The sequence below is a fragment of the Drosophila ficusphila genome, unplaced genomic scaffold, assembly GCF_018152265.1.
Source record: "Drosophila ficusphila isolate 14025-0441.05 unplaced genomic scaffold, ASM1815226v1 contig_855, whole genome shotgun sequence".
Classification (NCBI taxonomy): Eukaryota; Metazoa; Arthropoda; class Insecta; order Diptera; family Drosophilidae; genus Drosophila; species Drosophila ficusphila.
The window spans coordinates 131,812-158,591 of NW_025064807.1; the positions used below are offsets into that span (position 1 = coordinate 131,812).

A 26,780-nucleotide genomic window follows, 5' to 3' on the forward strand; every position below is an offset into this window, starting at 1 on the left:
GTTTATCTTTATTGCAAAAAACAATTACAAATCATAATAATAATAATAATAATAAGAATTATAAATATATTGCAAAATGGGACAATTTCATTAATTTGTAAATATACATCAGTTCTAAAAATTTAGCTAATTTTGAAAACTCAAACTGTACATAAATAATACCACATATGAGGAGGGAATTGTAAACTAAATTGATATAGTGAGAGTTTCTTACAACCTTTAGGTTACTGAGATTAGTGTTGTGTGTTAGGAAAGATTCTGTAGGATTTGTTCGTTTGTGATGTCCTGTATTCGGAAAATGCTCGAATAGTCTCGAAATGGGAAACCATTCCACTCCATTTCATCCAGCTACGTTTGTGTCTCTGAGCTTTGTGTGTAAACATAACGAGTGTGTGTGTGGAAAACTGGAGAGTACATAAAAATAGATTCTTATCCTTAAAATAGTAGGTACACAGGTGCGTATAAGTGCGCAGTAGAGAGCTACCGAACTAATTGAGCAAATGCTAGCCACCAACCGGAAAGGAATATCATAATACTTTATACAATCAAAGTATAGCTAGGTACGTGAGAATAAAATCATATATCGTACGTATCTAAAGAACCTATTTGAGCGACAGGGAAATGACATTCATTTAAGTTCGGCGTTACTAACGCCTAATTGCTATGACACATTCAGTATTAATTATTACTATATTAATACGTATATCTTGATTCTTTGTTTTCATATGGCTTCTAAATGTCCTTGTGCGACAATCTGTTTCGCGAAAAAATTGACTTCCTTAAATGTAGTTTACTGTATAATAAATTCCCTCTGCTTTATGCGTACTCTGAAGTTTCTTTACTGTTTGTTCACTTGGTTATTTTGTTCTGTTGATTAGATTTTTAGCTAGATTAAATTATCTTTAGGTTACATATTAGCCAAATTAAATTTCATAAAAATCAGTCCGAAAGTTTGTTCTGCGTTTGAATTTTGCGAATGGTTTTCTGCATCCTGCTTTAGATTCGAGACCCAATATTCCACTATAATATGCTTACTTTTTAATATTTATCCATTTCCTGTATGTTTATCTTCTGATAAGTATAAACTTTATATATATAGACGATTTGTGCGTGCACAAGATATCGTTTTGTCTGCATATTTATGTACACATATTCGTTATTTTTGAGTTATCTAAATGTTATGTACAAAATTACCTACACTATTCACATACACCGATATCTAACGAATGTCTTTATGTACTTCTCGCATACATACATAGATATTTAACTAGGTCCGGCTTCTAGACATTGACTAACCACTTAGTTTGTTCCTGCTGGCCGAGATTCCGGCTTAGGCCGGGTGATGCCCCACATTCTGACCCCTTTGGGCGCGTATAAAGTGGCGGGCATTCAGGGGATATTGCCGCGAATAGGAGATGAGCGTGGAGCCCAGAGCAATGCTCAGAGGAGCTCGCGAGCGACCTGGCAGGCTGATGAACACCGTTCCCACGGCCGCCAAGTTGTCGTACGTCGGCTCGATGGCCACCATCATGATGCGCGAGCTCTGCCGGCGGCTGTGGTGATGCATCACCGGATGTGAGTCACCGGCGCCAGTCTGCTCTTGGAGCAGCAGCGCTTGCCGGGCACGCTGACGCATGGCACGGGCCGAGGAGGAGGAGGAGGAGGTCGGCTGGGGACTGTCCACATCCAGGCTGTTCGAGGCCAGGAAGATCTGGGCAAACGGCCGCTTGGCCAGGTGCAACATCTCCACCACATGCTGTCTTCTAGCTCGTCTCAGGTCCGCCGCCTGCTTCACCTTCCACACGATCACGCAGACGGCGAGGAAGAGGAAAAAGCAGGAGAAGAACACGGAGAAGAACACAAACAGATCAATGTGCAGTTGATCTTGGCGGAACACCACGGACCCGTAACTGGGCTCGGGTCCGGAGCTCGCCCGCAGCGCAATAAAGAAGCGGGTGGCGCTCAGATTGTGGGCATGTTGCGGAAGGGTCAGCACCAATCGATTCTTCAGCCCAAACAGACGCAGCAATGTGTTGCAGTGGTTGAGCGTCACATGGGTGCTCAAATCTTTTGCGTGCTGATCCTTCACTATGAAGTTGTGACCTCCGTGGCTCTTGCAGTCCTGCAGCTGTGGCACATAAAAGTTATTAGCACCTATTCGCTCTCCTCCTCCTCCGCCGAGGCCACCGCCTCCGATGCGACGCTCCGGGGAAAACAGTTTCTGGATCGTGGCATTGTCGTGTCTGGGCGAAGCGACATTGAGGGGATGCTCCCGCTTGATCTTCGGCCCCCAATTGTAGCGATTGTCGAGGAAGATCTCGTGGAAGCCGGTCGTCTCGTTGGTCTCTACAATAAAGGAGTCGTCCTGTGGCGACATGAACACATCCAGTTCGCCTTGTGTCACGTCGATTATAATGCGGATATCCACGTTCATGAAGCGGGGCTGGATTACAAAGAACACCGTTTGTCCGGGCTTCAAAGCAGCAGGTTTTGATTTGCACTCCTCTGTTATGAAATAGATTGATAAATTAATATAATAACAATATTATAAAATTATTACATTATATTATACATTAAGTTTAATGAACATAAATGGAGTAGCACTTACCAATGGGCTTGGCATCGAAGCACATGCGCGACTCGACGGTTATTTGCTTGTAGCACTGGTGGCCATCCGTGGGATTGCCGGCGTAGGAGTCGCGGCACTTGGAGCACTGCACCATCCAGCAGAGCTGCGCCGAGTTCTTCCCCCCGCCGGCGGTGCAGGTGGCATCGCTTTCCGTGTTGTTGGCGCAGTTACATTTCTCGCCGGTGACGGGATCGCAAATGTTTCCATGGCCGTGGCACTGGCAGGGTCGGCACTCCTTGTGCAGGTCCTCGCTGCCGCGGAAGTAGCCGGTCAAGCAGCTGTCGCAACGATCTCCAGCCGTGTGGTTGCCACACTTCAGGCAGGTGGCATTGTAGGCCGGACCCTCCGGCAGAATCCTCTCCAGTTCCGAGCGGGTCATATTGAAGACGGCCGGATCGGCATCGTAGGCCACGCACACGTCGCTGTGGCCGTGGCAGTAGTCCAGGCACGGCTGGCAGGCGTGACCCTCCCGCGGATTTCCCACGAAGAGCGGCTGGCACTTCTCGCACTGCTCGCCCATCGTGTTGTTGTGGCACTTCAGGCAGATGTCCAACCGGCTGCTCGACTCGCAGTTGGAGTGACCGTTGCACAGGCACTGGATGCTGCAGTTGGCGCCCACGTAGCCGAAGTCACAGTGGCACTGATCCGGACTCACGCAGTTGCCGCGGACGCATCCCTGGCTGCAGACGGGCATGCAGGTGCCCTGCTCCTCGCGGTATCCCTGCGCGCAGACACACTTGTAGCCCACCGCCGTGTCCAGGTCGATGCACTGCTCCGACACGGCGTCGCAGTTGTGGTGCCCGTTGATGCACTCGTTCTCCGCCGGACACTGCACGTAGTGCCAGGAGACCACATCCGCGTGGGTCAGGTGCGAGTCATTGCGCCAACTGGCGTAGATCAGATCGCATGTGGATCCCGATGGATGCTCCTGTTTGTGCTCCAGTGCTCCCTCCGTGCAGATGCCGTCGCCGTTGTGCTCCTCGCGGGCGCACCAACCGCAGTGGGCGTGCTCCAGGCAGCTGGAGCACTGGGTGTACACGTGACACGGTTCCGGGCAGCGTTCTAGCTCGCTGGACTCCAGCACCAGGCCACAAACGCCGCCGGCGCAGAGCAGCGGCTGGGAACTGGGCGTTAGGCAGAGGTTCAACATCGTCGACCACTTGCAGTCCTGCCGATCCTGGTTGGCCGTCTGACTCAGACACAAGCTGCAGTTCTCGTGCGTGTGGCAAGGCGGCGGACAGCTCTCCACCAGCCTGTACTGATTCTTCTCCACCAGCTCCTTGGATATGCACTCCACGGTGCCCAGTTCGTTCCTTGCCCAGTTGCACTGCGGCTGGAGCATGCAGCTCTCACAGTTCAGCTGATAGCATTGTGGCGCGGGACACAAGCCCAGAACGCCCACACTCAGTTCCTTGTTGCACCAGGCACTCCGCCAACCGCAATCCACACCGGACGGCACGCATCTTCCCTGGATGCCGCACTCATCGCACCACTGGCAAACGGGAGTCGTTTCCTGGTGTGTTGGCCAAGCGGCCAAGCAGGCGGCGCAGGTGGCAAAGCTCGAGCAGTTCCTGCTCGCCATCCAGTCGTCATCGCAGGCAGCTCCGTTGTTGACCACCAAGGTGCCGTTGTGGTTGGCGCACGGCGTGCGTCCGTGGCTGAAGCAGTGGCTGCTGTAGCTGTAGGTGTTCTGGATCGTGCAGTAGCTGCAGCCCATGTAGTGTCGGCATTGGTACTTCCCGCTGCTCCACAGCTGGCAGATGTCGTCCGGCAGAGTTATCCTGGTCACGTGACTGTGCGTGGAGCTGCCATCCCAACCGCCGATGACGAAGATTACACCCGTGTCCAGATCGATGGCCATGTCCTCGGCATAACTCGAGGCAGGAATCCTTCCGATTAGCTCGACATCCTCTGTTAGACGCACCCACTGATTGCAGGCGTACACGTAGGCAATGAGAACATCTGTGCCATTGAAGGGCTGCGTCCGTCCGCCGTAGATGATCATGTAGTGCTCGGTGCTCACAGCCGAGTGGAAGTAGCGAGCCCTGGGCAGCAGCGAGGCAGGTGAGTTCAGTTCCCGGAAACTGGGCAGCTCCGTCCAACTCAACTTCTGCAAGTCCAACGCATACAGATTGTTCTGCGGCTCCGTCGAGTATCCTCCGAACAAGTAGAGACTATTCGTCTCCGGATGATAGACGGCCGTGTGGCCATACAGCACTGGCATCCTGGCACCCACAGCCGCCAGTTGCTGCCAGCGACCCGTGTCCAGGTTGAACTCCCACAGCTCGAGAGGTCGGGACTTGTTCAGAGTCAAGCCGCCAAGCAGAATCAGCGACTCGTGATCCTGGTGTCGCAGGTGGGTAAGTGTGTGTCCTGCCAAAGGAGGCGGAACATCAACCTGTAAATATGAATAAATATCAATAAATAAACTTATTTATTTAACAACATTTAACTCATATTCACCTGATCATCCGCTGCACTCGATTCCACCTCCACTTTAATTTGACTCCAACGCTGATTCTGTATGGAGAACATCCAAAAGTCATTCAGCAGCTGTGAGTTTGCACCGATTCCTCCGTATATATAGATGATCTGCTTCTTTACGTAAATCTCAGAGGCATGGAAATAGCGTCCCAGAGGCATGCGATCCTCTGGCGTGGACGATTCCACCGTGACCTGCAGCCAAGTGCTGTTCTTCGTGTCGAACTGCCGGAAATCGTTGAGGGGTCCGTGATTGGGTGAATACCCGCCGAACATCCAAAGCGATCCCCTGCGATCCGCATTCACCGAGTGTCCGAATCGCGGAATGGTCTTCCTCAGGTGCTCCAGACTCTCGCTCAGCAGTTGCGTATTGAAGAGCTCCGTCATCACCAGGTGGTTGCGCTGCACCAAAGTGCCACAATCTGCGCCCGCATAATTGGCATTGCTGCAGATGCACCGGCCGTACTCCGTGTCGCAGAATCCCTGCATCCGCTTGGCATTGCAGTTGCTCGGACAGATCTCAATCTCGCAGCGAGCACCAACATAACCGGCTGGACAAACGCATCGCTGCTGGGAATCGCAGATGTGCGGGGCCAAACAGCTGCCGGCCACGCAGTTCATCACGGAGTAGAGGGCATTGAATCCAAAGTGTCGCCTCTCACTTCCCTGCTTGTAGTGCACCGTGACGTGACTGGAGCGGGCTTCGATAATCCTGGCCGAACTGTAGGGAGCACATACGACGGCCAGCAGTTGATTCTGCTGGGTGGCGCCGGTCAGATCCGGGAGACTGTCGTATATGTACACGGCGTTCTCATCGCAGTCCATGGCCAGACTCTGCCACTGGAACTCTAGCTGAAGCAGTGATTTCTCCGCCTGCAGCGTCTTCGGCTGGAGTATCCACAGGCACTCCTTCACCTCCAGACTGGCGCCCCAGGGTGATCGGTAGGACTGGTACGAGCCAATTGCACTCTTGCCAATGTTGGTCAATATGCCACGGGATTCGCACTGGTAGTAGCACTTTCCGCCGTCCCTGGGATCGCCATAGTAACCGGGGGCACACAGCTCACAGTTGAGTCCCTGGGTGTTGTCCTTGCAGTAGCACTCTCCGTTGCTCACATTGCAGATGCCCAGATCCTGGTGGCCGTGGCCGTTGCACTCGCACGGCAGGCATCCATGCGGAGCGGTGGCGTTTCCATAGCTCCCCTGACGACATTGCTCGCACTTCTCGCCCTCCGACCAATCCTGGCACAGATCACATTTCCCCAGTCGCTCGTGGCAAGTCGAGTGATTGTTACAACCGCAACTTAGACCACAATCCGCTCCGGTCCAGCCCAAAGCACAGCGACAGGTGTAATCCGGTGGACCCGAGCAATTTCCATTTTGGCACAACTCGTAACAGGTTCGAACGCAACTGAATTTCCCGTCGCCAACGTAGCCCCGTCGGCAGTGGCAATTGTAGCTGCCCTGGGTGTTCGTGCACTTGGCCTCCTTGTGGCAATCGTGCAGACCGAGTCCGCACTCGTCGACATCCGGGCACTGGGCGTACGCCCACTCCGCATCATGATGGGAAGAACTATTCAAGGCCAGTGAACAGTTTCCAGCGCTGTAGCTGAAGTCGCCCTGCATGCAGATGCCCTCGATGGGATTGTCGCGGTCAAAGCACCAGCCACAGCTCAAAGTTCGCAGGCAGGAGGAACAATTACGATGCTGCTCGCAGGACTTGCACTGCTGCTGCGGGAAGTGCGCCGGCTGCTGGAGCTTCTGATCGGTGATCTCATGCGGCTGGCGACTGACCACCTGGTCCATCCACTCGCGGCACATCCCGAACTGATATTCACTCGTGTAGACGGAGAAACTGAAGCACTGGGCACTGGCCTCGCACCAAACGCAGCGACCCCGCTCGCCGAGACACTCCTGGCAGCCATGGCGTTCCCTGCAGGACCTCGGGCACTGCTCCACCGCTCGCACGCTGCTGTTCGACTTGCCGATCCTCCCACAACGGGCGTCCTCTGTCCACCACTCGCACTCCCCACTGCTGGCGCAGGCCTCGCAGCTCACGTAGTTCGTGCAGTTCGAACACTGACTGGGTTGACTGATCAGATAAGACCAGTGGAACTGGCCCGGCGCCTCCTCCCTTCTGCACTTTTCCGTCTCGTTCACGGATCGTAGGTGGCACACGCTGGTGAGGGGACACCAAGCACAGGAGGCATCCGTCAGGCAGTGGAGACAGTTCGAGTACTGGGTGCACTTCCCGGAGTAGTAGGGTTCCAGATATTCAAAGGTGAAGGCGTTTAGCTGGCCATTGTGCAGGTGCTGCAGTTCCATTTTGGTCTTCTGATAGGCGTTGTAAATGTTGCCTCCAATGCGACGGCGAGCCTAAAACGGATTAAATGTTAGTTAAAATAATACAAATTACCCCAATGAAGTCAAAGGAGAGTTTAGTTTCTTGTAAATCAAATGCAAATAGGAAATTAGAGTTGGCAAACTCACCTGAAAATCGATGGTGAAGGGCTGTTCCGTGGTGGGCAACTGGACATTGCTGCAATAGCTTTGGTTGGAGCTCTGCGTGGTGACGTTGACCAGTTCTTCGAGGTAGAGACCAAGACCAGCGCGCAAAACTGCCGAGGAGTAGCTGGTGCAGACCTGAATAGCCGAGTTGTTCCATTGGTGTTGCGGCCGCACAAATCCCACCAGCCTGGCCAGCATCTCTCCCTCAAGTTTGTGCTCGAAGTAGGTGGTAAACGGGGGGAGAGGCGAAATCCACCATGGTGGCATTCACAATACCCACGTAATCCGGCATGGTGTAGTTAATTGGGTAGTGATACTTGATGTACGTTAATCCTGGCCGACGATCGGTGCTGGTGCAGAGCGAAGGGCGTCGAATCTCAGTGCCTTTGTCACCCCACCATCCCGAACTGTCTCCACATATCCCATAGTTGTCGTCCCGGTGGTGGCACTTCGCATTCTGCACACACCAAGTGCACTCGTTCAATCCCAGTTTGCTGGCCACCGAAAATGCGGCTTTGTTTCCGGAAGACTTTCCCCACTGCGAACCGTGCACCAAGCACGAATGGCAATCGCCGAGCGAGGGACATATTCCCGGGCAGCGTGTGGTCTGCAGATTGGTGGTACAATTGGCGCCGATGGTGCGTCCATAGCAGCTGCTATCCGCCGAGCACCAGCCACATTCCGGGTTCGAAAGACAGGCGGTGTGCGAGGCGTGCAATCTGCAGGATATCTCCGGGTTGTATAAGGTGTTCTCCACCCTCAGCACCTGGGGCAGTTCGTAGGCAAAGAGGTCCGCGTTCACGTTTCCATGGTAGCCGCCCACAATCAACAGCGTGTGATTCCGTCGCAGAGCAGCCGCATGGGCAAAAACTCCCTGCGGTTTCGGGTACAAACTGTCGTCGGCGGAAACCACCTGATTAATCCAAATGTGGCAGCTGAGATGGTACCAGTACATCTGGTTGTCGTAGCAAATCTCGTCCTTGTTGTGGCGGTGCGTGTAGCCACCGAAGACAACCATGTAGTTGCCCGAAATGGTGGCCGTGTGGAATGCTCGTTCCCTGGGTATATTGGTGTCCCTCAGCGCAGTTCGCGGGTAAAGAATCTCCGTCCAGTGCATCTGGTCCAGCTGAAATGCGTAAATCCGATCCGAAAGCTTGGAGAAGCGGGCCAAACTGGTCATGATTCCACCGAAAACAATCAGTGAATTGGTGGCCTTGTAGTAGACCGTTGAATGCGCTGCCAGACGAACGTCCAGGGTCTTTCCTCCCCTCGGTTGCACCAGTTCCCATTGCGAATCCTCGGAAAGTGGTAGTGGAATGCGATAAACGCTGGACGAGAACTCTCCCGTCTCCAGACTGCCTCCGAATATATAGAGAAATGAACCAGCCGCATTCAACGTGTGCCTGGCCAAAGCCGGCGGCTTCACTTCCGACCGTATGGCCATCTGCTTCCACTTGCCGCCGCTCTCCGTGTTGTTGTACTGCCAGAGATCACTGTAGAAGCTGCCATTGGCATGCTTGCCACCGTAGATAACGAACCCGCCGGGCACACGATCTGCAGCGTGTCCATAGCGTCCATGGGGCTTGTGATCCGTTACCTCCTCCAGAATGTCCTCCAAGTACTCGTTCAGCTCCTCGTCCGTCGAGTTGGCACTCACGATGGTCAGGGGCAGGGAGGAGCGCGTGCGGCGCTGGTGCAGATTCGATTCTGCCAGCGTGTACAGAATGTTTCGGAAGAAGCTTACGTCACTGTTGAGACCCCAGAGCTTCGCTTCGTCCTCGTTCTTGTGCTGGAGCACGGCCTTAAGCAGCGTGTGATCAATCTTTAGTGGATGATAAAAGTGTCGTCGACTCTGCAGGGCAATGCCCCACTCATCCTCCCATTGGCTCGTGCTGAAGCGATAAATCTGAAAGGGAATTTTCAGAATTAGTAAGATATTTATTAAATAAAAAAAATGCTTTCGGTTCAAAACATGATTTAAATAATTTTGTCAGAAAAAGGAAACCAAAAAATCTTAGTCACCACTAACAGATAAATTTAAAATTGTACTTAACCAAATAAAGTTGACTTAATTGCTATACAACTAAGCTTTGACCAGAAAAAAATAACAAAAAAACTTTACCAAAAAAACGTTTGGCAAAAATTAAAAGTGTGCGCTCAACCGTTTAGGGTATAATTGAGGTAAGTTATTAAAGGTTGCTCACAGAAAAACATTAAACTCCACAATGACAATTGAACTATTATATTGCATGTTTTGCTTTAATTATATATAAATGACGTAGTTTTATATAGAGCATGTGTATATTAAATATTTGAAAACAGTAAACAACATTACCTGCAGGGTGCTTATCACGTTGTTTAAGTCGTAACCACCAAACACGTAGAGCGAGTCTTCGTCTTCCATGTAAACGGCGGAGTGTGCGGCACGTGGAGTCATACCCTCAGCATCGGTGGCCAGCCAACGCCAGCTGCTGCCCGCTGGATGGTCGCTCAGATCGCAGAGCCGACCACTGAAGCCGGGCGAGCAGTGGCAGATGCTCTTTTGGCAGCGACCACGTCCCTGGCTCTCGCCACAGCGCTGCGGACAGGCCTCGTCCTCGCAGTCGGGTCCCACCCACTCGCCGTGGCAGACGCACTGGTGGCCAACACATTTCCCATGATTGTGGCAGTTGTTTAGACAGTTTGATATGTAGTAGGAGGCGCGGAAGCCATCCAGCACGTAGTTCGTGTCGCTGTACATGAGGATGAGCATCTGGGGGAGAAAGTAAAGGTGAGATAAAAACACTTAAAATTTAAAGCCATCCAGGAGTGGAGTATTCTTTGCTTTGCTCCGCCATTCTTTCTACCTACGAAGTTCAAATCACCAGTCAAGTGTTCTATGAATCACAGCCAATTCTACTTCATTTATTTGAAGGGGTTCAGCTCAAATCACCCCATTAAAAGTAGCAAAATAGATCAATCCCATACTTGGCAGCTAATTTTCAAAGAAACTTTCATTTGGAAATAGAGTATTCCCTAGAAATTTTTATTAAAAAATCGATGTTTCTAGATTTTTTAAAGTGATTTAACTGATTACAATGGTTAAACAACAATTTATGTCTTTTGACTTTGTGTTTAAGTTATAATAAACATTCGAAACATATCATCAACGAAAAATTGAACTATGATTTATGAAACTACAAAAAGGAGAAGGGCAAAGGAGACCTCTTCCACCTCGCTTGCAAAACCAAAAAAGGACTACTACTCACACTTCCGCTGCGGGCGACCAGCCGCTGCGGCTGCGTTCTTCCACTAAAGCTTCCCAGTAGGGTCGAGTTGAAGGAATCGCCATCATATACGTAAATGTAGTCGTAGGAGCACTCGGTACCCATGCTGTGGAAGGTCAGGGTGATGAACTGGCTGTCGTTCTTCGCCTTTATCAGCCATTCGCAGTGTGAGTCTTGAGTGTAGTTGAAGCCGGAGGGTCCATCGGAGATCTCGCCGTAGGGCTCCGTAAAAACCTTTCGGCTGCGATCGCACGGCACCGACGGCGCCAGCTGAGCCTGTTCCGACCGCAGAAATAGCGTCCAGAATGTCAAGGTTGCCAGTAACGCGTACATTTTCTGCATTTTAATTGCTTGCTCGCTCACTTTTTATGCAAATTTTTGACATCTATCACTGCCGTTTTTTGGCTGTTCACACTCGCTCCAGCCAGGGTTCGCTGGCTCTTGCCATCGTTCACAAAGTAGCCGCTGGACGCGGGCCACCAACGCGTCCGGTTTTGGCTGTGGAATAACTATTTTGTTGCCAATTATTTTCGCCAGAAAATTGTTGAAAATATTTCCGATTTATTTACAGTGCGAGGGGGAAAGTGTTGTAAGGCGTTGGTGGGCCAGTTCTGAACAAGGCCAACAAAACAGTGCTGCAAGTCGAGTGCCTTACAAAACATCTGATTTGTCTGAGGTGGCAACGATCGCAAGTCAACTGTTTACATTTAGGAAACTATGGTAAGAACCGGTGTTTCCTAAACATTCTAAAATCACTAACGGATGTAGTTTGATTAACATTGTTTTTAAGGCCTTTTTTTTGTTAAGAGCTGAATCTTATTTCCCAAGGTTTGCATGTATACTATAGATTCGGAAATTTTTATTGTGTCAAGCCCTTTAAAAATATTGTATGCTTTAGTTTCAATATAAGACAATCTAATGGGTAGAAAATGATTAAAAAAAAAAAAAAAAATTAAAAACATAATCATTTGGAAATTGCTCGCATTTAATTTTTTTTGGTATATTCCCGGTGCATTTAGAAACTTGAACAGTATGTTTTACTGGCGAGCAGCGGCCACACTGCAAAAATTAGAGGTGAAACAACAAGTGTTTGGCCATACCGACTTTATTTCGTAGAGAATATATAGTTTGGCCTCAAAATCACAAAGAATTTAATTACATTTAATTATTAAAAAGAAAGTAATTATGCAACCTTATTTTCTTCACTTTGCAATTGTAATATAACCAAAGGGACATATTATATAAAGCTTTGAAGTTTGTTTAAGACAATATGAAAAAATAAATTATTATGATTAAAGCATATGAAAATGTTATTCCACTCTCAAATATATAAATATTAAGTTTCAGGTTTTATTTTAAAGTAACGAAAACAGCTTGCCCACATCGGCATCAAATCCACGGGTGCAGCCACACTAATTTCTGCTCACCTCTAGGAGCTCTTCTTCTTTCCTTTTCTTTTCGCTACGTTTCCGGAAAGGTCGTAACTGGGCAATTTTGTATTTTAAAACTGAACACGTGCAATTTTGCATCTTTTTCGTGTTCTAATTAATAAAGATGGTGAGTGATTGTTGCCAATTTCGAAGCAGACGTGCATCCGCGTTATTAAAGACTTTAATTCGGTGGGACGAACGATTTCTGTTCGTCCAGAGAATAACGCGGTGTCGCTGCCTGAAGAATTTTAAAGCTTATTGGAATTTGTTTATCCGCTCGTCAGGTGAACGTACCAAAACAACGTCGCACTTTCTGCAAGAAGTGCAAGGTCCACAAGCTGCACAAGGTGACCCAGTACAAGAAGTCCAAGGAGCGTAAGGGTGCTCAGGGCAGGCGTCGTTACGACAGGAAGCAGCAGGGTTTCGGTGGTCAGACCAAGCCCATCTTCAGGAAGAAGGTGAGTTTGGATGGAAACATCTCCCGGTTATCTTTCCACCAGGACTGTCGAGATCAAGGATTATTTTTTGTCTAGAAAAAAATGCAAACATTGAAATTTACATACTTAAAAATTCTCGGAGTGTAAGAATGTGGTGTTTAATGTAGCAGCCAATAACAACTCCTGATAATATCTGTAATCTTTATCACCTAGCCTGAGTTTGTTAGGACCAGACAATCTTGACATAAAATGTGATACTCATTTAAATGGCGCTTCGTAGAACTAAATCGCTGCGCTCGTTGAGCATTATGCTTTTTGGTGGGAAAAAACTGTGCCAGATCAAATATGTTGCTGTACCGGTGCAGCCCAGAAGGCAACGCTATGTGACAACCACGTCAATAGCGTCTCGCCTGCAGCTTCAGACATTCAAATTGAACTAATCTAAACATGAAGTAAAATAATAGTTTCCAATGTCTTGACAGTTCTGGTGGGAATTGTGGTATCTTTAAAAATGGCGCTTCGTAGAACTAAATCGCTGCGCTCATCGAGCATTATGCTTTTTGGTGGGAAAAAACTGTGCCAGATCAAATGTGTAGTTGCGCTGGTGCGGCCGAGAAAGCAGCGTTATGTGGCATCCTCGCCAATAGCGCCTCACCTGCAGCTTCAGACAACTTAGATAAGCCTCCAATCAAAATGTTCTCCTTGCTAATTACAGTTTTTTCTTTGTGTTTCAGGCTAAGACCACCAAAAAGATTGTGCTGCGTATGGAGTGCACTGAGTGCAAATACCGCAAGCAGACTCCCCTGAAGCGTTGCAAGCACTTCGAGCTGGGCGGTGACAAGAAGCGCAAGGGACAGATGATCCAGTTCTAGGCTCCATCATCCAACCGAAACTCTTTTTTGCTATCGAAGTGGTTTTAAGTTGTTTTTACGCCGCTGCATGGCGGCAAATAAAACAAGTTAACTTGTAGACATAAGCTTTACAAAATGTTTAATTGAAAAGTGTAGCAACAAGTGCTATATCACAAGGTTGGGTTTGAATTCCACAATCTGCTCACTCACGAAGGCCGTCCGCCAGGATAAGATCGGGAGTGCTGGAATACATATGATTGATAAGGGATAATGCTTACAAAATTCATGTGGCATATGTTTTAAACATACTCTAGAATGAGAGGCTCCAGGCCTTCGGATTGCATTTTCTGCTTGACTGCCGGCGCAGGCACTCCTACATGAACCATTTTGAAGAACTTTCTGTATCGCAGATCCTCGCAAGCTCGCACTCCTAGGGGTTCAGGTGGAGCTTCAGGTTCTGGTTTACTTTCAGTGGGTGGGATTTCCGCATTCACAACTGGATCTTCCTTGGGTTCGTTGGATGTTGCTGGAATCTTGAGGTCCTCGTCGGCTACATGGTGCTCGGTGGGTATGGACGCTAGCTTGGCCTCCAGTATAATGAGGGCCGCCTCGGTCTTCTGCAATTGCCGCTCCATCTCCACAAACTTGGTCTCACAGCCCAAGGCAAACTCATTCAAAAAGGTGCAGGTGCTGACGAGAAAATGATTTACAAAGGCCAAGATGCGCTTTTGATTAAGCGGCGGTATCTAGAAGAACAACTCTTTGGAAGTGTCTGCTTAATTTTTAATAAACTTATTTACTTGTGTTTTGTCCACATCGCCTGTAATTGCTGAAGTTGCGTCCATTATTTTGTTGTCTAAGTGCACTCTTTTTTAGAGCTTTGTAGGGTTGCAAGGTGCCCCAAATAAAACAATTTATGATCTAACTTAAGGCTGTTCTAAAAAGCCGGTATTTTCCATTAAACCAAAAACAGTGAACTGCGCGCCTAGTTTGAAATTTTTTTTAAAAAGGTATTACCCAAAATAACTAAGTCCATTTTAATAATTTCAAGGTGAAAAATATATAAACCATTAAAGTTATTATTTATCAAACTGTGATTTTTTCTCTCTGGCAAATATTTGTAAACTATTTAAAAAAAAACAAGATAGTTTGTTTTTAATATTTTATTTATTCACTTTATTATAGCTTAACATGAAATGTGTGAATGGTATTTCTTCGAGTATTATGTACTTCATCATCGATTTATTATAAAAGTATCGTTCAGTTAATATGCATTTTTGTTTTTTACTTTGTATATATATATATGTATGTATAAACTTATGTGCTGGGTTTTCCGTTAGGACCTGGGACCTTTCCTATATGCTCAAATCTACAATGAACTTTTTTCGACTTAGTTATGTAATGCTTATCGTGCTCTTCTCGTTAACACTTTTGCGGCTTATGCAATAGTCGAATTCCAGTTTGGATTCTCAATATTTTGTTATTTGTTACAACTTTCTAGTTCGCGTCTTACATGCAGGAGAATTGTAATATTTTTGTTTGAGTTTGAATTTCGTTTCGGATTCTCATTCTCTGTGAAACAAAACGCATGCGTGCAGTTTGTGTTTAACGGCATTTTACGGCAGTGGATTTGTAACGGTTTCAAACAAAAAACGTTTTCATGTTATGCGGTGTAATTCGCAAATTTCGAGAAATCAAAATGCTGCCAGCAGCGAAAACTTTTCCAAAATGAAAAGGCAACAGCTTCTTGGCGTTTTAAATGGTGTTTTGGTGTTTGGTTTTTATTCTGAACTTGTTATATTGATCTTTGCCACCGTTGCAAACGAGAGCCAGCTGGTCTACAACGTTTTCATCAATTGAATGGTTTCTGCTCAGGAAATCTGGGAATTCAAAAGGCAGAGGCAAGTCACACGGCTTCATTTTGTAAAACTTTATTTTAAATAAAAATACACGGTAATAAAAAATCAAAAATTTACAGTTAAAATTAGAAATCAATAGATTTATGTATATAGTAAATGTATAAATCTGCTATATAACTGTGAGTGGCCAACATGCTGGTCAACCACATCAATTATTATTACCATCGTGATCATCGTCATCGGCTCATCAACTTTTTGGATCACTGGAGGATCCAGAAGGTGATTCGGGTTCTTGATTGTAACAACTAAGGCGTAAATTAAAATACGTAATTAAAATAATAGAGGATTTACTTGGTGTACACAGATCGCAATCGGTTTCGTTTTTGATTTTGATTCATCGGTTTCGAATATCAAGTTTCGGGTGTAAGTGTGTGTGTGGAGAGTGTCGGTGAAAGGCTTCACGTAATAATAATAATAATTGGTAATACTAAAACTAATATTGAGTTGCTCGGCGTTCACGTTCAAGTCACATATCTAAATCTGATCATTCAACGTAGCTTTGTTTGATTAAAATTACGAGTACGCATCCATGGGTAAGCGAATCTAATTTATATTCAACTACGAAATCCATTGGATCAGCGATTGGCGCCAACATTTGTTTGTTTGTTTCATTCGTTTAATACTATGCATAAATTAAATAAATAGCTTAGCATACGGTTTATAGCTCGCCTGCAATTATTATTTATATCTCATCTGCACATGGTCGTGATTCATCAAGCATTGCGTACTCCCTTAGAAATGACAATAGAAATAATAGAAGCATTCTGCACGTACTAATTTTTAAGGTTTTCGTTTTACATCCCGTTTTCTGTTTTTTTTTTTTGTGGCTGCGTTTTTGGGTTTGCTACATAAATAAACCCGCCTTCACTTCATCCTAGTCTCACCTCGACTGTCCTCTAATTAATGTTAATTTACAACTTGTTCTCGCTCTTTCGCTAATATGGGGTCGGGTTATATGGTTGGTTATATGTATATGCCTTGCTTAGACTACAGAATTTGATCGTCTACATCGTTACGTAAATGTTTTATCACACTTTCCTCTGGCTCCAGGACGCACTTTAAGGCCCTGCAGGGAAGGAAACGTGTCCAAGCACTTGCACAGCGAGTGTGCCTATCAACGTGTCCAGCCTACGATCCATTGTCAAGTTTTGCCATGGGCATATAATAGGTATATATATATATATATATGTATGTGGTTGTGTATGTATATAAAATGTACAGGATGTCGGACTGCTTTATAGGCTACTCTTTATCAAACAATCGCTGTGCAAGTGCCTTTGAAACTAGAACCTAAAAGAGTATCAATGTTGAGTTGATCCCCATCCATTTTGCGGGGGATCCACAGCAAGATCAAACTCTTTCACTGCTACGGTGTTATTTTTAACAAATACATAATGTTTATGTGTTGCACTTATGTGTGGTTATATGCCGTACTATGCATTGCTTTAGAATTACTTTCCTAGATTACGCGACTTTCGTCTGTTACTTGACTCTGTTGCTCTACTCGAAATGCCGTTTCTCATTTTGAATTTATTATTTTTTTTTTGTTTTACTTTATAGCAATTGGTTTTTTGTTGTTGTTTTGTTTGTGGTTTCTTTCCTTATTATTGTATGCATAATTGGTTGTTGTTCTCGGTTGAAGTATAATTAGATTTAAATGTATAGTATATTTATAATGTATGTATAATTATTTAACTCGAACTCGTAATCGCTTTGCTGTGAGCTGCTGGCTGTGGATTCTGCATCTGCAATTTGCACTCTGGATTCCGAATTCTGAATTCGTTCGATCCGACGCGGCCAGGGTGTTGGTGGTGGACGACACTCTCTTAGACAAACACCTTGGCGAGGCCATCTGCCCCGGCACTGGCGATGTACGGTTTTGTGGCATGGAAGGCCACATCGAATATGCTCTCGTCGAATTTCTTGCGGTGCGCCGTGATCTCCTGCACGCACGTCTTATTGTCCAGATTCCACAGCCGTATCGAGCAGTCGTGCGAGCCGGACAGCAAATACAGCCCATGGGCATCGACGGCCAGCGAGGTGACCGGCTCCAAATGCGCCACCATCGAGTGCACCAGAGTGCCGGATGTGTTGTCCCAGAAGCGGATGTGGCGGTCCTCGTGCGCAGTGATCGTGATGGGGAGCGTCGGGTGCGACACCACCTTGTTGATGAACTTCCCCGTGTTGCCGGACATCTCCTGTGCCGCCTCCAGTCGCACGACCTGCTTGCCCGTCTCCGTGTCGTACACGATGCAGTGGGCACTGTTGTAGGCCACCACGATGTGGTCCACTTCGTTGCGCACAAAGTCAACGGAGGAAGGCGCACCCTCTGCCTCGGAGGCCGTGTAGGTGCGCAGCAGCGGCTCCTTATTGTAGGGCGACCACAGCTTGACCGTCCCGTCCGCCGAGCACGACACAATGTTGCTCTGCATGGTGGTAAGGCCCCACACGGCGTCCGTATGCCCCTCGAGCGTTCCGGAGTGCACATTCGGATCGTAGCAGTCGTACGGATCAATGTTCGGCGACGGCAACTGCCAGCACTCGATGTTGCCGTCCAGGCCGCCCGAATAGCACGTCTCCCCGCTGGATGACATGCCCAGGCACAGAACGGGACCCGTGTGGGCCCGGAACGTATACAGCGGCTCCACATCCAAGCTGGCCGACTTCTTGGCCTGCACGGTCTTCTGCAGATTCCACAGCTTCAGTGTGTGATCCTCGGAGGCGGTGATCAGTACCGGTTCCTCCGGGTGGAAAATCAGTGAGCGCACTCCGTCAAAGTGCGAGCGAAGCGTGTACTTGGCATTCCAGGTCTTGCGGTATCCAGCACCGCCGGCACTGCCGCCAGTTCCGTCCTTGGAGTTTGCATCGTAGGCCCCATCAGATTCGTTATTCACTGTCAGTTGGGCCAGCTCGCCCAGTCCCAACGAGCCGTCCACCTCTGTGGGAAGATTAACAAATGCTGTAAGTATTATTCACATCTCATTGCAGTTTGCAACGCCTCAAGAAGTACCAGACTTTATAACCAGAGGGAATGTTTTGTAGATTTCATTATTAAGTAATCATTTACTTTGAAATCTAGATAAAATTGTTATTTATTTATTAAAAAGTTAAATATTCCATATGGTTTCTAAGACTGAATAAACTTCCTTGAGGGTTGAGTGGTGTTTGTGGTTCATTTTAGGCAAAAGCGTGATAGATCTGTTGAAAAGCACCTTCGGTCATGAGATTCATATCGTTCAATAGCTGCTCTCCCACATCGGCCTCTAGATCTACGAGCGTAGAAGATAAAGTTGCCAAAGAAACATAAGCAGAAACAAAAATCGTAAGACAAGAAGCCAGCCATGAAATAGGTTGGATTACTACAAGGGGTAAACAGGAGCGGGGGGCTACTAAAACCGAATTCGTTTCGTTATCGTTATCGCTACGATTTGGCGAACATAAAGGCGAGGCGGGCCCATGCGGGAAGAGGGCTGAAGGTAGCAGGCTGCGGGTGAAACAGGGAAGAATCAGGAGCAGGACCTACCCTCGGTGAGCATGTCCTTGCCAGACTTGGCGCGCTTGGCCATCTTTACGTCCGTGTCGTCATTGTCGGTGGCCACCATATCGAGGTCGTCGGATATCTCGTCGTCGTCGGACATCTCGGTGGCGCCCAGGAACTCAAAGTTCGCCATCACAGCCGCCTCGGTGTCCACGATTATTTCATCGATCGATTGTTGCACTTTTTTAGCGGGAGTATGACGGCCTGATGTGAGCAAATTATTCAAATCTCCCAACAGGGGGTCGTAATACAATCACCTACCTTCCGTCTCCGAGGCGCGCTTGTTGCTCTCGTTTCCGTTGATGTTCGGGCTGAGGTTCTCGCCGCCGGTTCCGCTGCCAAGTCCGCCGCCCAGTCCCCCGCCGCTGCCGTCGTGCTCTGCATTGTTGTTCAGCCCGAGGATCGAGCGCACCCGATTCGAGCGCACATCGATGATGTTGTCTGTGTAGCCGATCTCGGCCAGATACTGGCGCAGCATCTGGCGCCCCTGCCGCCACGTGGTGTTCGATACACTGCTGTAGGGCACCTCCGAGTCGGTGGCCACCTCCCCGGCCAGTCCGGCGTCCTCGTTCGACGGCTTGAACTCGTTCAGCTGCGGCGGATCGGTGCCGTACTTTAATCGGTAGAACTTGGCCCGCTCCTGGCGCAGGGCGTACTCCAGCATCTTGATGCGGCGCGTCAGATCCGATTTGAGGCTTTCTAAGCACTTTCGCTCCCCGAGAAGCATGGCAATGCGAGCCTAAAAGGATAGAAAAATGTATTAAATTAGTTCAAGTGTGTAATTGATTTACTTTAAGTGGACCAACAAGATTGATAAGAAACGGTTTGTCTTATCAAAACAAATAAAATAACAATTCCCTAAGTCGTGTAGTGACAGTTATAAAGGTGATGATGTTATTCATTTAGGTAATATTTAAAAATCTGCATCTATGTTTAATAAAGAATACAAATAAATTAAATAAAAACATGAATGACTCAAACTAATAAAAGAGAAAGTTTTTAAGCGTCAGTGACCACTGTGAAATGATTTAACTAATACGTGTAATAAAACCCAACCGGCATCTAAGCTCGCTGTCGATTCAATTAAGCGAAATGCGTAAAAACTGCAATGTACGAAACTTTTTCCATAACACCCCCCATCCCATCCTCCTTTGCCTCATCATGTCTCCACCCATTCCGTGTTCATTCAACAAGCGTAGCAACAGAGTGCAGTAGTTATGACTGCGCAATTCGCTGGGCATTTGGGAGGAAAAAACTGATCCGAAAAGGGGCACGAACTGCACCTGACACACATAGTTGCGGTGGTGCTGCAAGGTGTATAAAGGAATGAAACTTTTGCTTTTCCTTTCCTCGATGGCTCCCTTTTCCAGCCACAACTATGATGACGCCCCCTACAAAAAAAAAAAAAATAAAAAGAAACAATAGAGGGGAGGTGGGCGGCACCCACGCTTTTACATCTGAGGTCACCGGAATAGTTTTATGCCTGTTTATTGATATATTATATGTATATTAGGCGAATAGTAATATATCCACAAATATGTGCGAGAATTTCGCATTTCACACGATTTTGATAAACGCAAAATGTCGATTTGGCCTCTAGTTGTTTTGAACCAAATAATCAATAAATATACCTCTTGTCATTTAAATAGTTCTTTAAATTTTTATAAAAAGTTTATGAAATGTTTGCTGTAATAAAAATGTATGCATACCGCAATACTTTTATTTTATTTTATTATAAACCCCAGATTACCTAATCACAAACCATAAAATCTGAAGCCTCAGCGCAATTGCCTGAGGGGTCCTATTACTCTTCCCGCAATTGTAGAAAGCAAACGCATGCTTGTGGAATGAGTCGAGAGCGCAGAACCAGAACTAGCAACAATAACAATTTGCCCATGCTAATAGCAACAAAAACAAAAAGCAGGGAGTGCGAGCGGGATAGAAGCTCTTTGTGTTGCTGCTGTTGCTGTTGCTGTGTTAATGGAAACATGTTGTGCATTTAAATTACCGCTCAATGGCATTTCGTTTGGCTCCTTAAGCTGGCTAATTAAAAGCAGCGCTAATATTCCGGATATTCGAAGTAGATGGGCGACGGAGCCCAAAGGGCCAGGTGTACACACACGCCAACGCCTTTTAATCAGACTCTTCACAAATCGCCTCGCGACATGCAACTAGTTTTGGATTGCGGATAGACCGCGCAATTAGAAATTACGAATTCCATGACAAATGCGCATTTGTAACTTAATTGCCCTAAAGAAGCCTAAAGATCTTTGATTTAAAATTCTAAGAAACGTTTGTTTGGTAACCAAAAGGAGACGAGGGGGCTTGGAAATATTCATTGCATAATACGTTAGGGAAATGCCTATATTCTACACATGGGCGTATAAATAGAATTATTAATATGACAAGTGCCAGCGGCGTTGGTTTCTCTAATCTGTAAATGCATTCGCACACAATTGCGATGGCGAAATGATTGAAAATGTATTAGCAACTGTCGCGTCATTCCTGCACACAGTGCTTGCTATAATATATAAATATTGAACATACTTTTATAATTGGAGTATTCCTACCAAACTAAAAATAACCATTTATGGTAGTGTTTTTAAAGATGGTCTAATTTGCTAATATGCTTGTTTGGTATATAAAAATATATATTATATATTAGAAGTCTAAGTTTTAAATAAACAGATGGGTCTAACAAATTTGCAAATCACTGGTATACAAAGATTACCACACTGGATATTTTCAAACTGGTCCCTTAAAGTAAGACTGTTGGTAAAGTAAACAAGCTCTTTTATCCTTGATGACAGATAAACAAATATGTTCCGCCCACTGTGCGAGTTAATTACCCGACAGACGCGACAGCAGGAAAAGCCGGCCGAGTAGGAAGTGGAAGTGGATGCATTTGTGCGGGGAGCGGGGGAACTGAGATTCAGTGCGACAAGGACGTTGTATTCACAGCGGTCGACACTGACACACAAAGAGATGTGCGGTGGGGATGGAAATATAAATAGATGCTGGCAGGGAACGGTTCCACGACTGGTGGTGGAGCAGACGCAGCTAAGATGGCGTCGCCTCTGCCCACCCGAACCAGGTTCGTTTTGGCCAAAACGCCAAACAAGGCGAACAGGTTCATAAATCGCTGCGACAAATGTGCGTTGTTAACTCGTTTTTTGTTTTTGTTGCCATTTTCCACGCGATGTAAAGCAGGGAGCAGAGAGATTTGAATGTCACGTTGCATTTAGACCGTAACGGATTGTTCGGAGGGGATGGATGGGTGCCGCGTTATCGATACCGGTCGTTATCTGCCCGCTTGACAGGTGAAAGCTATAGGGCGTGGGTAGACATTGACACTGACGTCGAAGGAGGGAATCTTCTGCATGCCCGTGATGAGATAAAATCAGCCTCCCCGGGGCTTCAATATTTATTTTCGGGGCCAAAGGCTTTTTGGGGAATCGTTTGCCGTCTGCGACAAACAGAGCATAAATTCGATTACAGCAATTGCTCAACTCGATTCGCTCGCATGCAGACAGCCAACTCGATGGATGGCTCCTCCTCCTTCGCCCGCTCCTCTCGCCTGTTTTCCTTGCATGTTCATGCATTAGCGCCTCGAAAAATCATTGAAATGGAAAGTGAGCTCCCGCCATCGATAAACAAGGACCTTTTAACCCCTCGGTGGCCTTATAAAACGTGCTTGCCAAATTGCTTTTGTTCTAGCGCTGTTTTTTATGTACATAGCTTGGCAGAGGGAAATAAGGTAAGCATGACACTCCACCATTTAAGTTTAAATTGGAGTATTTATATTCTATTTATAGAGTCTTTTTTGAAACCCTTATTATGTATGGAATATGAAAATGTGACTCATCAATCATTGAATGCAGTAAAAATAAATTCATTTCTCATCTAGCAAATACTCATTTTACGGTTTTTTTCAATATTATTTTCTTTAAAAGCGTAAACATATATTCTTCTGCAAATTAAATTAACTAACGAATTCAACGCGTTATGAATGAATACTCTAAGTAGAAATATGAATAATTTATGACTCATTTTCTTGGTGCAAAAAGGAAAGCTGAAGCAAAACAATATTGAAAAAAATCTGAAACATTTGAGCTTATAGAAATCATATATTTCATTTTTTGATAAAATCTTTTTAAAGGACGACACAAATACAATTTCTGTCAAAAAAAAAGTGGCTACCCAAAGTATTTAACCAATTGGACGAAAACTCACCTGCAGCTCGGCCCTGTCCACATCCCACTGTGATCTCTCCAGCTCGAAGCGCGACCATTCGTGCTGGATAAAGTGCAAGATGCCCGGTATTGTGTACTGGGGCGTAGTGGCCTGTTGGTTGTTGGGTCCTCCGCCGACCATCCCGTTGCCGCCGTCCTCGCCACCCATTCCGCCTCCGCCGACAAGGCCGCCAACATTGGCGTTCTGTCCACCAGCGTTCAGGCCGCTGATGCTCAGACCGCCACTGCCGCCGCCGCCCAAGCTGTTCGACAGGACGCCGCCGATCGAGGAGTTGGCACCGCCCACTCCGCCTCCGCCAAGGACGCCGGCTCCTGCCGCACCGCCAACCGGCTTGTTGTTGATGCCAGCGGTGGCTCCCGAGTTGGTGCCCATTGGTTCACGTCGCTCTCAGTGGCTGTGCTGTCTGCTGGGTGTTCGATAGCTGCTCCTGATCCGTGATCCTGTGTATTCCAGCTAATCCTGCTTATCGTCGATTGCCAGCTGTCTGCCGTTGGGTGCCCAGTGCAAAGTCCTTTGTTTTCGTGGCTCTCTCGAACTTGTTTGCTCGCTGGTCTTACGGTTGGTCCTTTTAGTTGTGTTTTTTTTGGTTTAGAAAAGAAAAGCAAGCAAAGTTCCGTACATGAGACAAATGAGGTCATTGAATTTTCCGTAAAAGGGAGGGGAGGAGGGGGGCAGTCGCAGGACCCTCTCTCACTGGCTGCCTCCCTCTCGCTCGCACCTTCGCCATGTACTACTTCTACTACGTTCTCTCGCACCGGAACCGCCCCCGCCCCCACCGCGCTCTCTCTCCAACTCATTCTCGCTGCAACTCTCTTTACGGTACACGCGACCCGCTCTCTTTACTCTTTAATGTTGACGACGGCATTGGGAAAGCCTTAATAGTAGCACGAAAAGCCGTGAAACAGCTGATGTAACGATCAAAATGCAGATTTTAGCACTAAAAGCTGGTGTTACGGTTATATACCATACTTTCCAATGGCAAATATTGGTAGGAAAAATAAACTGACGCACACACTCGCGCACGCACACACACACTCACCCATTCGCAGGGAAATTTGAATGGCACACACACACGTACACGGCGGGGATTTCAGTGGGGTTCTTAATTCTCTTCTTTTTTTTTTAATTTTATAACTTCTTCTAGCAGTTCATTTAATTCTTCTGGTAACCAGAAATTCGCTTTCCCCTTCCTGGGCAGCCGATGCCAACGCACTCGAACCTTTTGATAGCTTCTTTTCGTTAACTTGACAATTTTGTTTACTATTTACAGCTTTTTCCAAGGAAACGTTGTTGCTACCTTTCAAACGATTCACCGTTTTGTGTGCAGGCGAACACGAATGGGAGGCAGAAGAAGGAGAGAGCGCAAATACGAGAGATTATAATTCCATAATTTGGTGCATAATTGCGCCCGTTTTGCAATTACTAATTAATTAAAGAGAATGCTGGGCGATGCACACAAAAAGTCGATTCGATTCGGCCGCACATCAGAATGTTTGGCCTGGAACTCTGAAATAACACACAGAGCTGTAGACCGCACAACATTCCTCTCGCTCGCACTCGCGCACCTGCCGTCCCGTCGGCGGTCGTATATGGCCGTCTCGTTCTACGAGTCTATATACAAAGAAAAACACACACACATGTGTACGCATACGCCAAAGCCGAGTTAATTTCACTTTGTTGAATTTAGCGTGTGTTGTTTTCAGACTGTGGGCCGCGTAAACAAAGGGCCTTATGTGTCGCTTACTTTGCGCTTTTTATTATTGCACCGCTTGGCTGTATTTCGCAATTTTCCTCTTAATTTTCATTGGTTTTCTTTTCACGCGTAATTCTAGTCTAGTGACCGTATTTGGACTGTTGAAAAATACCAACGCGCAATGAAGATTGCACTGAGATATACCATCACTTTCGGTGGAAAATACCACGGATTTCCTATCGATATTAATAGAAACGCTTATGGGACCGGATAATCCACATCTTGTCTAATTTATCCTTAAGCAAAGTCAAAACAAATCAAGATATAATTTAAGATTGTTGAGCTTGGAACCTATGAAAGGTTGGGCAAACTATCGATAGCTCGAAGTAAGGTGATTTTATGTGGCTTACATCTTTTGGTGAAGTGACCTGGCAATTTTGAAATTTATATGGTTTGATTCTGAGTTTCTTTTAAATGGCATTAAAGTTGTTAAGTCCACTTAGGAGAGAGGCTTGGGACTCATTGGATTAGCAATTCCTGTGAGCAATATCTGAGATAAGTCTATTTTAAAAAAGCCTCCTAGCGGCTGCATATGCCGAACATGGGTATTGACGGGGTCGATCAAATGGTGCAACTAAGGCTGAATGGCCACCGTTTTTAAATATTTAGTCAGTTGAGTTTATTCTAAGTTTTTTTTGTTTGTTTACGTTTGCTTACAAAAATTTTTAGAAGTTTTGAGTGTTGTGAGTCGTTGATAATTATCGATTTAAAATGTTGTCGGACAGCGGGCATTGGGGGGACTCCGTTCTAAAAGATCTCAGTCTCAGCGACTCTGCCCAGAGTTATTATAGACGCAATCCATGCGAACCGATTTTTAACGAGTTAAGTTAGCTACAGACTTGAATGCTTTTTTATTTGGGGGAAGTCTCGAAATTCATTCAAAGGAATGCCTTTTTCATGGGCATTTTTTTTACTGCTGGTTAACAAAAATCTTTACCCAAAATACGTTAAAAAAATTTCCCAAAACAAACGCAATATCCTTTGAATGACTGTACATTTAGTTCGGTTAGACATTAAAAATACATCTTAACTACATACTAATAGGGTTATAGACATGAACACCGCAAATGCTTAGCTCGATATGCGCCACTTTGCTCAACTGAGCATTTAGTTGATTTGCCATTGTCTTTCGAAGATTCTCTTTAGAAGCACACGTATCCCTCGTGACTCCTCTTACAAGAACTCCTCACACCAGTCGTTCAGACAGTTGTAACAATCGGAGGCCTGTTTGGAACTCGCGTGGCACACTTCCTTCATCCAGTCCTTGAAGAGCTCCTCGTCCTTCTTTAGCACTAGGTACTGTCCCAAAACGATGTAGGCCTGCGGGTTAGATTTAGATAAGATTACAAATTGTAAACACCTGGCATTGTTTATTTGCGCACATGGCGTCATTGCAATAAAACACGTACCTTGTCGAATCCAGCTTCCGTCAAGCGTCCTCCAAGAGTTTCTCCGATTCCGGCCAATTCCGTCACCGATTTGTTGCCCATCGGCTCCGCCACAAAGTTCCTGTGTTTCTGCGAAGTTCCCGACATTTTAGATGCGTATGTTTGGGTGGCGCGCAGTGAAATTACAACAGAAAATGATCCTCAACGGCAAAATATTCGCGGCGTTTCTAAAATGACGCACCAGTAGAGATGGAACTAATTTAATGTTTACTGGATAGTACATGCAATGTCTGGCAACGCAAACTTTATTCGATATGTGGGTGGAA

At 46.5% G+C, this 26,780-nt stretch overlaps 5 protein-coding genes across 8 annotated transcripts; 1 reads left to right on the plus strand and 4 right to left on the minus strand.

The window, feature by feature from the left end:
* Positions 1–25: 25 nt before the first annotated feature.
* Positions 26–11,514, minus strand: LOC108100847 (multiple epidermal growth factor-like domains protein 8). Its single transcript, XM_017204927.2, is given in 7 exon segments — positions 26–2,505; positions 2,609–5,027; positions 5,093–7,486; positions 7,601–7,858; positions 7,860–9,524; positions 9,954–10,370; positions 10,867–11,514. Coding segments are annotated over 7 exon segments (8,688 nt in total). The 5' UTR covers positions 11,227–11,514; the 3' UTR covers positions 26–1,330.
* A 794-nt stretch (positions 11,515–12,308) lies between these two features.
* LOC108100849 (60S ribosomal protein L44) lies at positions 12,309–13,727 on the plus strand. Its single transcript, XM_017204929.1, has 3 exons — positions 12,309–12,441; positions 12,599–12,772; positions 13,486–13,727. The coding sequence occupies exons 1-3, from the start codon at positions 12,439–12,441 to the stop codon at positions 13,621–13,623; spliced, it is 315 nt and encodes a 104-aa protein (XP_017060418.1). The 5' UTR covers positions 12,309–12,438; the 3' UTR covers positions 13,624–13,727.
* LOC108100848 (WASH complex subunit 3) lies at positions 13,716–14,496 on the minus strand. The gene is made up of 3 exons (XM_017204928.1): positions 14,403–14,496; positions 13,912–14,348; positions 13,716–13,844 (listed from the first exon to the last, which is right to left on the minus strand). The coding sequence occupies exons 1-3, from the start codon at positions 14,445–14,447 to the stop codon at positions 13,805–13,807; spliced, it is 522 nt and encodes a 173-aa protein (XP_017060417.1). The 5' UTR covers positions 14,448–14,496; the 3' UTR covers positions 13,716–13,804.
* Positions 14,497–15,517: 1,021 nt separating this feature from the next.
* On the minus strand, positions 15,518–25,189 carry LOC108100868 (striatin-3). Of its 4 annotated transcripts, none has more exons than XM_017204955.2 (5): positions 25,058–25,189; positions 23,293–23,878; positions 19,321–19,798; positions 19,045–19,239; positions 15,518–18,459 (listed from the first exon to the last, which is right to left on the minus strand). In XM_017204955.2, the coding sequence occupies exons 2-5, from the start codon at positions 23,683–23,685 to the stop codon at positions 17,348–17,350; spliced, it is 2,178 nt and encodes a 725-aa protein (XP_017060444.1). In that variant the 5' UTR covers positions 23,686–23,878; positions 25,058–25,189; the 3' UTR covers positions 15,518–17,347. The 4 variants fall into 4 exon arrangements, with proteins under 4 accessions (XP_017060444.1, XP_017060441.1, XP_017060443.1 ...); XM_017204952.2 differs by having other exon boundaries at positions 19,045–19,263; XM_017204954.2 differs by lacking the exon at positions 25,058–25,189 and adding an exon at positions 24,611–25,022 and having other exon boundaries at positions 19,045–19,263.
* An 854-nt stretch (positions 25,190–26,043) lies between these two features.
* On the minus strand, positions 26,044–26,707 carry LOC108100836 (barrier-to-autointegration factor). The gene is made up of 2 exons (XM_017204907.2): positions 26,476–26,707; positions 26,044–26,386 (listed from the first exon to the last, which is right to left on the minus strand). The coding sequence occupies exons 1-2, from the start codon at positions 26,599–26,601 to the stop codon at positions 26,240–26,242; spliced, it is 273 nt and encodes a 90-aa protein (XP_017060396.1). The 5' UTR covers positions 26,602–26,707; the 3' UTR covers positions 26,044–26,239.
* Positions 26,708–26,780: the final 73 nt, after the last annotated feature.